We start from the raw sequence: 16115 nt of genomic DNA, 5'->3' as shown, positions 1-16115 counted from the left end.
CTTGAATATTTTCTCTTCAAGTTTTTCAGTTAGGTGATAGTTCCTCTTTGTTGTTTTATTGTAAACTTGAACGATGGAAAGAACCATAAAACAATTATCGTCCAAATATTTTGGAATTAATGACTACCACCGATTATAAATCTAAGTTGCCAATTTTCTTTGGTATTTTGATGTTGCTATTTTGAGAAAGAATGTTTGATATACATTAGATTTCTCTATTAAAAGTTAAAATAGTAATTATTTATATTTCTTTCCAATGCACAAGAAAATAATCTTATATGAGCTAAATGGATCAAACCTATGCAAAGTTGTCCGTAATGTATTCAAATAGCTTTTTAATTGAGAGTTGATCCATACATAATAATTTTTTTTGTCATACATAACAATTTATGTCTTAATGTATTATAGGTGGTATAATATACAAATTGTATAATCCTCCAAAATATAAATTGTTGTGTACTACAAAAAAAAAATTATTGTGTATGGAGTAGTTGATTAGTAAAACCACGTATTACTGTGACCATATCAACTAGGCTCATTTTAATAAGAAGACAAAACTGCAAAAATGGTCCCTGTGGTTTCTTATTTTATGTGGTTATGGTCCAAACGTTTGAAAAGTTGCAGATTTGGTCCTTTTCAACAAGTTTTGTTGTGGTTTTGGTCCCTCATCCGTTAAGTTCCTTAAAATGACAATTTTACCCTCAGGGACCATTTTCATAGTTTTGTCTTTTACTATACTATAAGGACCATTTTTGCATATATTCTTTTTTATTTTAATAAAGTATTATATATTAATAGATATTATTTTTAATATATAATATTATATATTAATAAATATTTTTTATTGAATTATTAATTTATTTTAGTTGATTTTTTTTAAAAAAATTGTTGGAGTAATTCTTTTTTATTAAATTATTATATATCAATACATATAGTTTTTAATATATAATATTTATATCGTAATAAATATTATATTATTGGATTATTAATTTTTTTAGTTAATTTTTATAATTTTTAAACATTTTTCATTGTATTATTACGTTTAATTTATTATTTTCTTCATATACTAAATGTTGTTTTATTGGATTATTAATTTATTTTAGCTAATTTTTTTTAATTTTTTTTTGTTGAAGTAATTTTTTTTATTGAATTAGTATGTATCAGTACATATAGTTTTTAATATATAATATTTATATCATAATAAATATTATATTATGAGATTATTACATATGACGAAACAGTATTTTATTGGATTATTAATTTCTTTTAGTTGACTCTTTTTATAATTTCATTTAGTTGGAGCAATTCTTTTTTATTAGATTTATTATATATCAACAAATATTATTTTTAATATATAATATTTACATCATAGTAAATAATACATTATTGGATTATTAATTTTTGTAATTTTTTTGAATTATTAATTTATTGAAATATTACTTTTAATTTATTATTTTTTTAATATAATAAATATTATCTTATTGGATTATTATTTTATTTTGAATGTATACTATTAACTGTTTTTAAATTTATTAGTTTCACCACAAAGTCGCCGAAATACGTAAAAGTGTCGATTATCATCGTCAAAAATTAGCAGGATCTCCTCCAAACACCTTCATCGGAGGTTCCATAGATATTATACCCTATTCCACCCAGCGTTGTTGGTAGCCACCTGCGACAACCTCTTCATAATCCAATGGAATCCTTCATATCCCACATAATGCGCAACAAACCCCAATAACATTTATAAGTGGTGGTGGTGACCGAGTGATGGTGGTGGTATTTTCCCAATGGTTTCTCATCATAAGCTATATGAAATGAAAGGGTTTGGCAACGATCCTAACGATTTCGATGATGAGAGACCACGATTTTACGTATCCCATGACTTTGTGGTGGAACTAATAAAATTAACAAGAACTACTATTATAATCCGATAAAATAATATTTAGTATATGAAGAAAATAATAAATTAAAAGTAATAATCCAACAAAAAATAGTTTAAAAAAAAAGAAATTACAAAAATTAACTAGAAGATAATAATAATACAATAATATAATATTTATTATGATATAAATATTATATATTAAAAACTATATGTATTGATATACAATAATTCAATAAAAAATAATTACGTCGATTTTTTTTAAAAGAATTAACTAAAATAAATTAATAATCCAATAAAAAAATATTTAGTATATGAAGAAAATAATAAATTAAAAGAAATAAAAGAATAATCCAATAAAAATAATTAAAAAAAGAATTAAAAATATTAACTAAAAGAAATTAATAATCCAATAATATAATATTTATTATGATATAAATTATATATATTAAAAACTATATGTATTTATATATAATAACTCAATAAAAAGAATTACTCAAACAAAAAAAAATTTAAAAAAATCAACTATAGTCGTTCCCCAAAAAAAAACAACTATAATAAATTAATAATCCCATAAAAAATTATTTATTAATATATAATATTATATATTAAAAATAATATTTATTAATATATAATACTTCAATAAAATAAAAAAGAACTTATGCAAAAATGGTCCTTATGGTATGGTAAAAGACAAAACTGCGAAAATATTCCCTGAGGGTAAAATTGTCATTTTAAAAAAGTTAACAGCCAACCAGTTAAACTTAACGGATGAGGGACCAAAAACACAATAAAACTTATTGAAAAGGACCAAATCTGCAACTTTTCAAACGTTTGGACCATAACCACATAAAATAAGAAACCACATGGACCATTTTTGCAATTTTGTCTAATAAGAATTAAGTACTTATTTGGATTCGTTAACCAAAATAAACTTGTCCATTATGAAACATCTATTAATAACAATTCATACTTTATACAAAAATAATGATAAGTTGCTTTCAAATACAATGGGAAAGATTTTTCAAAAGCAATATTCTTTTTCTTTTGTAATCTTCAACAATAGACATTATACATTTAGTCATGTGGTCACAAGCATTCCATGATTACAACATTAGAAGATCAAAATGATTATGGGTTTGAATTTTATTTTAGACATCTAATAAATTTCTATACATAGAAAAATAGTAAGATTTTTCTTTCAGATGTGAAGACTAAATAACTTTGATTTTTGCAACAAACTTTAGAATATCAACAATTGAAGAGTTGAACGAGACGGCAAGCCTCATTGTCATTCATTAGATGAAATCTAATATATTTGAAGTTCAATGACTAAAACGTTGTATAATTCTTAAATATATTTATATATGTTCCATTAAATTTTGTAGAGTTGACAGCATATAAGAATTTTTTTTATAGAATTATATGTACTATAGTGTTTTTCGAGCCTTATGTATGTGTTTACTGTTAAACTTTCCTCTACAAAGAAATTTACATAGATTATGAAAAATAAAAACTCCTACTCCCAAAAGTCAAATGAATAAGTAGGACCATAACCTTTTGTATTGGTTTAAATGACGATAATGTTAAGATGATAACAGCTAAAAAAAGGATGAAACACAACCTCGTATTGGAAGAGACAAAGCAAAAAAGAAGAAAAACAATTACAAAAGGCTTAATCCTGGTGGTCCTACCATTTAATTTAGAAAAAGTATTTTAATTTAAAATTTTAAAATAATACAATTCATATTATACTAATTATATTATGGACTCCAATATTTTTGTTCTGGATCCATTATTGCCGCTATAACAAAAGTTGTTATACCTACAAAAACTTAATAATCGATTAACTTGTTACATAGAAAATTAGTTGATTAAAAATTGATTAATTTTCTAGGCATACAGGCCCGGCCCAATGAATAGGATAAGTTGAGCGATCTTATTAGTATTTAACTCATACTTGTTACATATGGTCCAGTTTAAAGCCTCATTTTTTGTATTTGCTCAGGGCCCAAAATTTGCTTGGATCAACCCTGTATAAAATTATTATACATAGAAAATTAGTTTAACTATGCCACTAGAGTTGATTAATTTGTTACATAATATTGAAATTGAAATGTATGTCTCTTGTTTACAAAATTTATAAGTTATTGGCGAAAGGGTTTGAATGTTTCCACGTCGCACGTCGTCAAAGAAATGGCTGTTAACTATTGGCTGGGACCAGTTGTAGACGGTAACAATGTGAAGCTGTGCGCACTGGATCCGGACCTATCCGCGCATGGCGGACGCTTTAAGAAGGAGCTTTCTGCCTTGAAATTTTCCAACTTCTAAACTCATTGCTCCTACTGGCATCGTTAAACTGATAGCAGTAATTACGTAGGGTTTGACTTCTTTTCAGTTTAACGGAATATCTGTCACACTTCTGAGTCGTAAATTCATCCATTAATGACATTGTTTCAAGACGATGCATTAACATTTTTTGATGAATCATAATTCTATAACCATAAATGATTTTGTTTAAACGTTTGAATTGTATTCTCCGTCTAACCTGTTTAAATGCCTGTATGATTTTGTTTATATTAGAGCTAAACTATAGCAAACTTTGAAGGTATTTTGGATGATATTAGGAATGGTGAACATGAAATCTGATGATAAAACAATATCTTCTTAATTTATTTTATTATTTATATATATTTTTACTGAAAGTTAAAACTGATGGGATTGTTTTTCAATGATATCAGGAATGGAGAACATGAAATCTCCATTCAGAGGGATAGCAAGGGACATTAGAGGAAGAGCATCGTGTTACAAACAAGATTGGATTGATGGTATTAAGTCCGGAATTGGGTAAGATTATATATTTAACTGATCTAAATGTTCCTTTCAATACACGCGCTATCTTTTAATCCTAATTTTCCATAAACATGTAGAAAATTATACTACCCTTTTAATCGATTCTTAACTTTCAATGACATTGTAGGATATTAGCACCAACAGCTTACATTTTCTTTGCTTCTGCACTTCCGGTCATTGCTTTTGGAGAGCAACTTAGCAGAGATACAGGCACGACACTTTCTGAACCATCTTTTAAGTCTCCATGTATAAAAACATTTATGTTTTTGTATATCAACAAAAGTATATTTTTTTTTTACATATATAATATCTAGATGGAAGCTTGAGCACTGTGGAGACTTTGGCTTCTACTGCTATATGTGGCATCATACACTCTATTCTTGGTGGTCAACCTCTTCTTATACTTGGAGTTGCAGAACCTACAATCATAATGTATACATACTTGTATAATTTTGCTAAAGGAAGGCAAGATTTGGGTCAACAACTATTCTTAGCTTGGGCAGGATGGTAATATTTTTAGAAATCCCTTCACCACATGTCTCCTGTTTTCACAAATTCTTTCATCTTCCAATTTTGAATATGTTGATAGCAATTAATGTATATACAACTTTTGTAGGGTATGCACATGGACAGCTCTACTCTTGTTTCTTTTGGGGATTTTCAACGCTTGTGCTATTATCACTAGATTCACCAGGATTGCAGGGGAAACATTTGGGATGTTAATTTCTGTACTTTTCATTCAAGAGGCCATCAAGGTATTTAGTCATGTAGAAGATGATAATTCGAGAAAATATTTCAAGTTTGTTTAGACTAATTCTGGTTTTGTTGACTAGGGACTAGTGAGCGAGTTCAAAACACCCAAATCTGATGAACCAAATTTACTCAAATATCAATTTCAGTGGCTTTACACTAATGGCTTGCTTGGTATTATATTTTCGTTTGGACTTCTATACACTGCATTAAGAAGTAGGAGAGCAAGATCCTGGTTGTATGGAACAGGTATATCAAGTTTATTGCAACCTGGTGGCTTAGCTATTTTCTATATCATTTTAACATGTAGTTATTGTTGTTAATACTTAATACAGGGTGTGTTAGAAACTTCACAGCAGACTATGGGGTTCCATTGATGGTTGTAGTGTGGACATCACTCTCTTTCTGTGTACCAAGCAAAATTCCATCTGGTGTTCCAAGAAGGCTCTTTAGCCCACTCTTATGGGATTCTGAATCTTTATACCATTGGACTGTAATCAAGGTACATCTTTGCAAATTTCTGTTTAGTTTGGTGAATTATTTTGCAGCGTAACCTTTAGTTTCTTATAATGACTTGTAGGACATGGGCAAGGTTCCTCCTGTTTATATCTTGGCTGCCTTCATCCCAGCTGTTATGATAGCCGGGCTTTATTTCTTTGATCATAGTGTTGCTTCACAATTGGCTCAACAAAAAGAATTCAATCTCAAGAATCCATCAGCTTATCATTACGACATTTTCCTACTTGGATTTATGGTACCTAGCAGTTATTTCTTGTTATTATGGACCTTGATTTAGGGGATGTTTTTTTTAAACTCCCATTAAGTTTCTTTTTCTAGACTAAATAAACCGTCTTAATGAAAACTAAATTATCATTTTGCCTTTACATACCAAAAGTTAGATTTCACAATATTCATCAACGTGAGATAAGTTTGGAGGGAAAACAAAGAAAGAAAAATAGGTAAATGATTAGCGTCTTAATTCATTAAGCCAAGTTTTATGCTTAATGCCTTAATCCATTAAGTCATTCTGTCCATATTAAGTATAAAAAAAGAAACAGTCATGATGTATCGTTGTCATGATTAAGTGCTTAACCCATTAAGCTCACTAAGGTAAAAAAGAAACAACCCCCTACCCTTGTTAGCCCTCAAACTTTAACTTCTTGTATCATTTAATCTTTTCCTAGACATTGCTTTGTGGATTAATTGGACTACCCCCGTCAAATGGTGTCTTGCCTCAGTCCCCCATGCACTCTAAAAGCCTAGCAGTTCTTAAAAGACAGGTACGTCTAAGGGGAAAATTGTCCATTAACACTTGGTTTTCTGAATTCACTAACGGATTTGAAATGGTTAATCATTAATGGTTTACTTTCAGTTTATGAGAAAGAAGATGGTGGAGAGTGCCAATGAAAGCATAAAACAGAAAGCTAGCAATTCTGAAATGTACAACAAGATGCAAAACGTGTTCATAGAAATCGACAACTCCCCAATTGTAAAATTTCCATCTATTATTCGTACAAGCATTATCTTCAATTTCGATCTCCTTGAAATCTTTTCAATTTCATCGCAGACAAATGTAATAGTTAAAGAACTACGAGACTTGCAGGAAGCAGTCATGAATGTAGAAATCGAAGGAAAAAACATGAAGGAGAAATTTGATCCTGAGAAACACATCGATGCCTACTTACCTGTTCGTGTGAATGAGCAAAGGGTCAGCAACTTTCTACAGTCGATTCTCTTAGCAGTGTCTATATGTGCCATGCCCTTAATAAAATTGATACCCACATCGGTTTTATGGGGATATTTTGCTTACATGGCCATCGACAGTCTTCCTGGAAACCAATTCTGGGAAAGAATCTTGCTTATTTTCGTTCCCCATAATCGAAGATACAAGTGAGTTAACAGTTAACATTTCATTCTTGCACTCCAAGTCATACTTATTACTCATATCAATGTTTCAATGTTTCATCATCAAAATTTGTCAGGGTTCTTGAAAGGGTTCATGCTTCTTTTGTTGAATCTGTGCCATATAGAACCATTGTCATGTTCACGATCTTCCAGATTGTGTATTTCCTTACGTGTTTCGGTGTGACATGGATACCTATTGCGGGGATTCTTTTCCCTGTTCCATTCTTCCTTCTGATAACCATACGACAACACATTCTACCAAAGCTGTTTCACCCTTATCATTTGAGTGAACTGGATGCAGCCGAGTATGAAGAAATTGTGGGTGGTCCATCACGACATACCAGCTTTAGTCTTAGGGTACGTTTGCTCATATCGATGTTTCTCACTTAGCGTATCGTTTTTTCTTATTTTATAAATTCATGAGAAGATACATGAATATATAATCAGGAAATCGATGGTGTTGATAGCAAGAACGATGAAGATGAAGTGACGGTGTGTCATGCTGAAATATTAGATGAAATGACTACAAATAGAGGCGAGATCAAGATTCGAAATCTTAGCTTCAACGAAGATAAACGAACCCAGGTATGTTTTTTTTTTTTTTTTTTTCAACTGACGCAGAACAGAACTAACAACACTATGCCTTCAAAGGGATACATTCGATCCCTTTTACAAGTTAGAACAGCTAAATTCGACAAATGCTACAAAATTATAGAAAATCAAATTTGATTAGAAATTAATGAAATCGAGATACCAAGGTACGTTTAGTTACGGAAAAATAAATTTTTTTCCGTAAAAAAATTCCAAGAAAAATAAGAATACATGCACGCACTTTGCCCCCCACAAAAACACACACCCACTACCACTACCCCAAACACACACACACACACCACTATTGTAAATTCCGACCTACCATCAAATCCACCACTACATTGTTACTACCATCACCACCACTACCGCCACAATCACCACCACCACCACCACCGTCACACCGCCACGACCACTACCACAATCACCATCATCGCCACCACCACCACCGTCGTCATCATTCACACAACCATTACTACCTCTACTGCCCCCACACCACCGCCACCACCACATCCACCACCACCTCACCCACTCCGCCTACCCCCACCCTACCATCACCGTCGTTTTCTAAAAATGAAAACCAATAGAAAAAACACATCTAAATACGTTTCTAATTTTTCTTAAACCGAAAATGAAAAAAGGAATAAGTTTTAACCAAACGTGTTTTCTAAATTTTCCACGACCACTACCACCCTTACCACCACTACTACCACAATCACCGTCATTGCCACCACCATCACCATCGTCATCATTCACACAACCACTGCCACCTCCGCTGCCCCCACCACTACCACCGCCACCGCCACCACCTCACCCACTCCGCCCACCCCCACCCTACCATCACTGTCCTTTTCTAAAAATGAAAACCGATAGAAAAACACACATCTAAATATGTTTTCTAATTTTCTTAAACCGAAAATGAAAAAAGGAATAAGTTTTAACCAAACGTGTTTTCTAAATTTTTCAATGAAAACTGAAATCGGAAAAAGAAAACTGAAAATGAAAAATGAGAAATGAAAATTGTTTTTCCGTAACTAAACGTAACCTAACTAATTATGTGATTTTCGAAAGTAAAGGAAAGCACGAGATTTTACAACTATAGAAAAAAAAAATTAGAACGGGAAATGAGCATAAATTGGAGAATCTTGAAATCTAAGGCCAAAACAGAAAAATTGACGCCACGAGTGGACCCCATTAAGAGCTTTCCATCTATATAAGACACACGTCATACTAAAATCAAGATACTATTAATGATCTTGAAAATCAGACTTAACATAAACCTTAGCGCATTTTTCAGTTAAGATCAATTTGGATTCCAAACAATTTAAAGTAAAACTTAACATAAAGCCTAATGCATTTTTTGTGTTCTTTTTAGATTTACCCTGGTGATGTTATCCAGCCCGAGTGAGGCAGAATAAAACTATTGATAATGCTCAAAGAAACTACAATCAATACTAATGATGCTAGACCCACGTAAGGTTCAACCCTCCATCGTGCTACTTACATACAAAATTTTTGTTTGAAACGGGTTCGATGAAGTTTATAATATGAAGGCTCAAGGCTGGTGCATTTTGCATGTTGTTTTTATTCCAGATTTACTATATATGGGGGGTATTATGCACAACTAGCAGGAGTTGGATGAAATAGAACTATATATAGACGATGTTCAAAGAAAGTGTAAGCAATAGTACTTATATGGCACATAAGCCTAATCAACAATGTGATGAAATAGTACCACACATGCCTAACCTACAATTAATAGATGTGTATCCTATTAGCATTTATAAGTTTTGGATTCATAATCATAATTATTTCTAAATCTTATAGCCAAACTTGAGAAACTCGAGCTTGAGATGGGTTTCTTTAAACATTACGTATACGCTCAAGGTGGTGCTTGCAAGGTGCAGTCCACTACACCATTTTTAGTGCAAATATTTTCCTGAGCAGTCACATTTGTGTACAATTGTATTTATATATCTTTTGTATTGTTTTGGAGGTTAATAATCTATTCTTAGAAGTGTTCTAAAATAAGAAAAATTAAATGATATAAAATAAAGCTTATAACAACTGAATAATCAACTAGTGTAGATGCTCATGTTTTGCATGAGTTGGATGTGAGTACATAGCAAAAACATACAATGTAATTTTAATTAAAAAAAATGAAATAGACTCAAAAAAAAAAGTAAAATGTCATTTTAGATAAGATCATAAGATGTAACATTACATGGATATCCCCCGTCCCAACAACTATGGAAGGAGCAATCAAAACTTTGGACCCTCAAGTGAGTTGACAACATAAAACTCAAAGTACATGGCTAGTTGGTGTTTCTTTTTTGGAAAAAAAAAACTAACCAAATTTTTTTAAAAAAATAGGAAAAAAGCTATAAATTGAAAATACAATGCTATTTACTGCATTTATAATAAAAAAATGGAAGGCCTCCTGTGTCAAGAAGCCTTCTTAGCCTTGAACTTAATAACTTCCTAAAATTGTGTGGCACCTCATGCCTTTTCTGCATATCACAACAAAATATGATACAATCAGATACAAATATTGCAAATAGTGATAATATCAACATAAATTTTTTTACTACATTGAGTTAGACTCACGATAAGCCAATTCCAGATAACCTTGAAAAGAGAAATATAACCAAAATATAAACTTTTCATCAAGACCATTACGAATTTACCTTCATGCATCTCAAATGTCTTAAATGGTATGGCTATACTGATTTTAAGGGATGAAGTCGGTAAGTTTATAAATTTAACAAATTTATCCCAAAAAAGTAGCACTAACATATATGTTTTCCAGATTCAAAGGGATTAGATACCTAATTTAAAATGATTTGATTTAAATGACATGTAAATATGAGTAAGTTTTGCAAGAAGTAGAATTATTTTTTAGTGATTTGGTGGGAATAATATGAATGTTTCTATTGTTCAATTGCACAAAATCATCAGGAATGAATAGTAGGATTTAATGGGTATATAGAAACGTTATTCTTTTTTTTTTTTTTTTTTTTTTTTTTAATCTATAGTAGCAATGATCTTACCATCACTTAAACAGATTGGTAGCTCTGGGGTTTCTTCAAATCTGAAATGAAAGAAGGGTAAATTTGTAAATAAACCCCTTACATGAAATTATTTTTTTCAAGACTAACCATTAGAACAGTTGTATCTTTTTCATCATTAACAAAGCTAACTAATCCATATCATTTTTAACAACTACTTCTAAAAAATAAAATTGTAATTTAGATTATAATCACAAAAATGAAACTTAACAAAATGGAAGAAATCAATCACCTCATCGGTTACATGGACTCCTTTCGTCGTTAATACCTAAAAAGGACAAGGAAGGTTTGATAAACTTTTGTAAAATATATATCAATAAAAAAGTAAAATTCTACATTCAGGAAACGGAAAATACAAAATAAGAAAAATGGAACCAAAGAAAGATGATTACTGGTCAGATTTAGTACTATTTTGTAGGGATTTCTCGTCTTCTACTTATGGTGTCGACAAACACAACAAAAACATTGGTAAGTCAACATACTTTCACCAAAAAGCCACAATTGAGAAGCACCAAAAGTACAATTTAATAGTGACAAAATTTACTGAAAAGAAAAGAAATGAAAATAAAATAAAATTAGGTCACTTAAACTATTGTAAATTTGTCCACGCAGATGCTCGCCTGCTCGGGCCCAAAAGGTCACACAATGATACTAAATCAAACTTACTACTTAGGCTGTATTTGGCGCGTCACAACTAGCTGATAAGCTAGCTTATTTTTCGAGTTTTTTTATGTTGTCGTGTTTGGTAAGCCAAAAAGTAGCTTATAAGTTAGCTTCTTGAAAAGCTACTTAGACTAGTTTTTTAAGAGCTTTTTTAAAATTTTCCAAATACACCCCTTAATTAATTATAGAAACACATATTGTTACATGTCCTTTTATGTAATTTTATATATTTCAGCTAGCTTTTTAGCTAGTTTTACCAAACATTATTTTTTATTAGCTAACTTTTCAGCTATCAGCTAGCTTTTTATTTAACAGCTAGCTTTTCAGCCATCAACTAGCTTTTCATCTAACAGCTAGCTTTTCAGCTAGTCCGCCAAACATAGCCTTATATTCTCCAAACCCCATGCCCATTCACCATTTATGTGTTCAATACAAAAAAAAAATCAAAAATCTATAAGAAACACAAGAAAATGCAGAGACATCCCACAAAATGATACTAAAGGTCACCTAAATATGGGTGTGAATGAATGCTTCCCGGATAATATTCATCATTAGTTTGCATGCATTTCAAAAAACAACCACTAAAATGATCAAAAAGACAAATGCATTAATATAATGAACCACATGTCCTATTATTCAAGAAATGGATATTTTAAAACCAAAATTCTTTAGGAGAAAACAATCAAAGGGAAATCGTCATCTGATAAACGGAGATACAAAATTTAGGATGAAGTTAATGGAAAATAAAAGAGCAGAAATACGGAAATATCCTTTACTGATAATGAGCAACAAATGCTGAGCATTCAAGTTCATGGAATCCCTAATGAAGTCAGCATGAGTGAATGAGATTTTGTAAGATATGCTTCTTCCAATATGTCAAATAAATATTAAAATAAGCATTGACGAATTCGAAAAATGAGCGACTACTCTCACGTACCTTTGTTTGTTCCTTGCATTCTTGATTGTTCAAAGCGACGAAACACAAAACTACTCAATTAGAGGCTTAAACCTGAGAACACAGTAACAAAATGAAGAAACAAATTAGAGATTGGGGTCGATACGTCTGCAACGAAATAGGAACTACAGAATTCGAGCATGTAAAAAAATGGAACCTGGCATTCTTTGTTTGTGTTGGATTTAGATGAACATCTACCAACATCATAAATGTTTCTTTGTGTGTGTGTCTAATTAAAAACATGGTAAATAGGGGTGTCGAACGGGTAAAATTTTCGGGTTTCAGGTAGAATGGGTCGGGTAGAATGGGTATTTCCTTAAGAAAATAATACCCAATACCTGACCTATATTGTAATTCGGGTTTTCGGGTTTCGGGTATTCGAGTTTGAGGTCGGGTCGGGTAATTATCGGGTATACCCGAAAATTTCTTAAATGACACTTATTGATAATTTTTTATTTTTATTTTTATTTTTTTATTTTTACATGTTGGTTGGTTTAATAAAGAATAGGGTAGGAAAATACTCCATACAATTAACAAGTACATATATAATAACAATACAAATCATTATAATAGGTTATGTACTTTTTTAATTCCATTCCGTGCGATAGTGAGAAACTGAAAATTGTGATGATGGTTCAGGACTTCAGTGTAATGCCTGTAGATCCGGGCTAGTCAATTTAGAGTCAATGGGCGTCAAAAATGAGTTTTTTTTAATGAAATATTATTTAAAATAAATAATCTTAACCAAGTTGTATAATACATCTCAAGGGTTCCGTACATATAAAAAACGTTGAAATCCGAGTTATAACGAAGAAGTTATGGTCCGTCGAAGTTTTACGGCAACACCGACACGACACCGGGAGACGTAAATAGTGAATTTACGATGAAGGACTTTTTAGCCTTAGAAATATAAACAAAAGTTTTAGTATACGTTAAACCAAGAACATACAAAAAAAGAAGGCCCAAATCTGACTTCGTATGAGGAAGTTATGAATTTTCTAAGATTTGACTTAGCAGTGCACTGCCCAAAACTCGAATTTTAGATCGAGCGGTTTTTGGCCTACGCGACCTAAATGAGAATTGAAGATCTCATTAATAGGAACTCAACGGTAAAAAGACAGACGAAAACAGAGTCTGTATGTAGAAGTTATGAATTTTACGTGGACATTTAACAATATAATCTCCTCGTACTGTTAAATTTAAGATCGGTCGAGAATTAGCCAACGAAGTCAAAATGAAAGTTATATATATTATTTTTACCTATGAGTGGATATAAAGAACGTCGAAAACGGAGCTCGTATGCGAAAGTTACGGGGTTTAGAAGTCGGTAGGGTGCTGCTGCAAAAGGGGTGACGTGGCACAAATTTGGCCATTGTTTTCTCCCCAAGGCTTGCCACCAGATGGTGACATGTGGTACCAATTTCAGCTATATTTCACCCTATAAATAGAACCTCTCCCACCCTCATTTTTTCACACCTTTCTCATTCTTTCTTCTCTTTACTCTCTCTCTCTCTCTCTAGAACCTCTCTCTAGCCCCGAAACCCCCGCAAAGCCTAGGGAACCTCCCTAGCACGAGGCGGAAGCCCCGGAATGCTTGACGACTCCGTGAAGAAGAGCTTTTCGGCTCAGGAACGCTGCTCCAAGCAAAGCCTGGTTTTCTATAAAACTCGCTGTAAGTGAGCTACGCCTACACTATTTTTAATATAGCTTTTATTTAATTATAGTAACGTTATTAGGAACTTATAATTATGAGTTATATAAGTATTTTTTAACGCTTATATAATAGTAATAATAGCTAGACTATTAATTAGTCTTGACGAATAATAGACTAAACTCTAGTGGTAATAATACTAGATTTCGTCGAAGGAAATTATTTTTAAGAAGCGAAGCGCTGTGTGAGTTCGGAATCACCACCTTTTCAAGTGAGTGCATGGTCCCTTTCATCTTACACATAGATATGAAATATTTTATATAAACTACGTGTTATGTGTGCATATTATCTGTTTACTTACTATCTATGCTGGATAAACGATTTTATACAAGTTTTATATGATTTAAACTGTATATGTATTTATATCTCCGTAATATGTTGGGTAAAACATGTGTAGATGAAATATGCGTTGGATGATGAGTTGAGAGGTGATATAGACCATGAGGTAAGGGTGAGAGGTGGACGATGTGAGAAGCCTTGTTCCCAAATGTTGGCCCCGTCATCTAGCAGAGTATGGACGACAACCACGGACTATTCTAGACAGTCCAGTGGAACACTAGCAGGCTCGCAACATGTAGGTATTGTGAACTATGTGTTCACCGGTGTACTCTAAAAACCCATTGACATGTATTGCGAGTGGACTCTCGAAAACGATACTGTCAATAAATGAGATAAGCCTAGCAGTTGTGCTCGAAGGACAATACTGGCAGTTGCGCCTCCCATAGAATGTCACAATTCTGGCAGTTGCGCCTAAGTAATAGAACTAGCAGTTGTGCTTGACAGATGTGTCATTGACAACGGTGGAATTCGTACCTATTCCTTAGGATAATCCCTAGGAATGAATGAACGAGAAATAGTTGAATCTTAGGGTAGATCCTTAAGAATAAAGAAGATAAAGGGGATGGGTAATTGGGTTAAGTGTTTGATGATTAAACATAATAATATTATTGTGGGTTGAAAACCCTATGTACTCACCAGGTTTCCCAACCTGACCCACTCAGTTTATTTGTATCACAGGTGTCGATATGAAGTTACATTACACTGAGAGATTAAGGAGATATAGATCACTAGTTTAAATGAATGTAAGTTATGTTTATGCTTATGTTTCTGTATTGACGATGACATCCCAAATGTTTTACAATGAATAAAATACGTTTCTTCAGAAATGCTTTAATAACGTATTTATCTTGTTTTTTTGGGAACAAATTCCGGAATATTTTTAAAAGAGGTACTCTGATTTTCTTAAAGCATAAACAAAATCAGTCTTTTCTAGCCGTGAAAATAGGGATGTCACATTCAGCTTCAGCGTCGTATTCCCTTTGCAAGTTTGCGTCGACTGTCGAGTTGTCCTTCATAAGAAGGAAACGAAGGGTTTTGTTTAATTTGAAGTGTGCGTACGTGACTGCATTGTATATTTGGTATTATTTAAAAAACGAATTCGGGTATTCGGGTATACCCGAAAATTAATATTCATACTTAAAACCTGACCTATATTATTATCGGGTTAACCTATTACCCGAATGTTCATACCTGTTACCGGTTCTACCCGACCCATTCTACCCGAATTCAAAACGAGTCGGGTGGGTAGAACGAGTTTCAGGTTTTTTCGACAGGCCTAGTAAGCAAGCATAAGAAAATTAGAAGCCAGATATACAAAACATTCGATCTTTGGAAGTCGAGGGTGGTAGAAGCACAAAATTTTTGTTGAAATTAATGAGAAATCTGAAAGCAAAGACAAAG

General features: G+C 32.1%; 1 protein-coding gene across 3 annotated transcripts; it reads left to right on the top strand.

Annotated features, from left to right (window-relative positions):
- The first annotated feature begins 4116 nt into the window (after positions 1-4116).
- On the top strand, positions 4117-9765 carry BOR4 (HCO3- transporter family). Of its 3 annotated transcripts, XM_079023500.1 has the most exons (14): positions 4118-4258; positions 4624-4729; positions 4863-4945; positions 5050-5242; positions 5352-5490; positions 5569-5734; positions 5821-5987; positions 6066-6239; positions 6670-6765; positions 6858-6974; positions 7053-7375; positions 7468-7747; positions 7838-7975; positions 9354-9765. In XM_079023500.1, exons 2-14 carry the CDS (start codon positions 4626-4628, stop codon positions 9384-9386), a joined length of 2013 nt encoding a protein of 670 aa, XP_078879626.1. In that variant the 5' UTR covers positions 4118-4258; positions 4624-4625; the 3' UTR covers positions 9387-9765. The 3 variants fall into 3 exon arrangements, 2 of the variants coding, with proteins under 2 accessions (XP_078879625.1, XP_078879626.1); XM_079023499.1 differs by having other exon boundaries at positions 4117-4258; positions 6858-7375; XR_013699623.1 differs by lacking the exons at positions 4118-4258; positions 4624-4729; positions 4863-4945 and having other exon boundaries at positions 5034-5242; positions 9354-9451; positions 9572-9765.
- Positions 9766-16115: the final 6350 nt, after the last annotated feature.

The sequence above is a fragment of the Lactuca serriola genome, chromosome 1 (genome assembly GCF_051521515.1).
Source record: "Lactuca serriola cultivar US96UC23 chromosome 1, Lser_US96UC23_V15, whole genome shotgun sequence".
Taxonomy (NCBI): domain Eukaryota; kingdom Viridiplantae; phylum Streptophyta; class Magnoliopsida; order Asterales; family Asteraceae; genus Lactuca; species Lactuca serriola.
The sequence above is the reverse complement of the archived record's forward strand: the minus strand, read 5'-3'. Positions and strand labels throughout refer to the sequence as shown.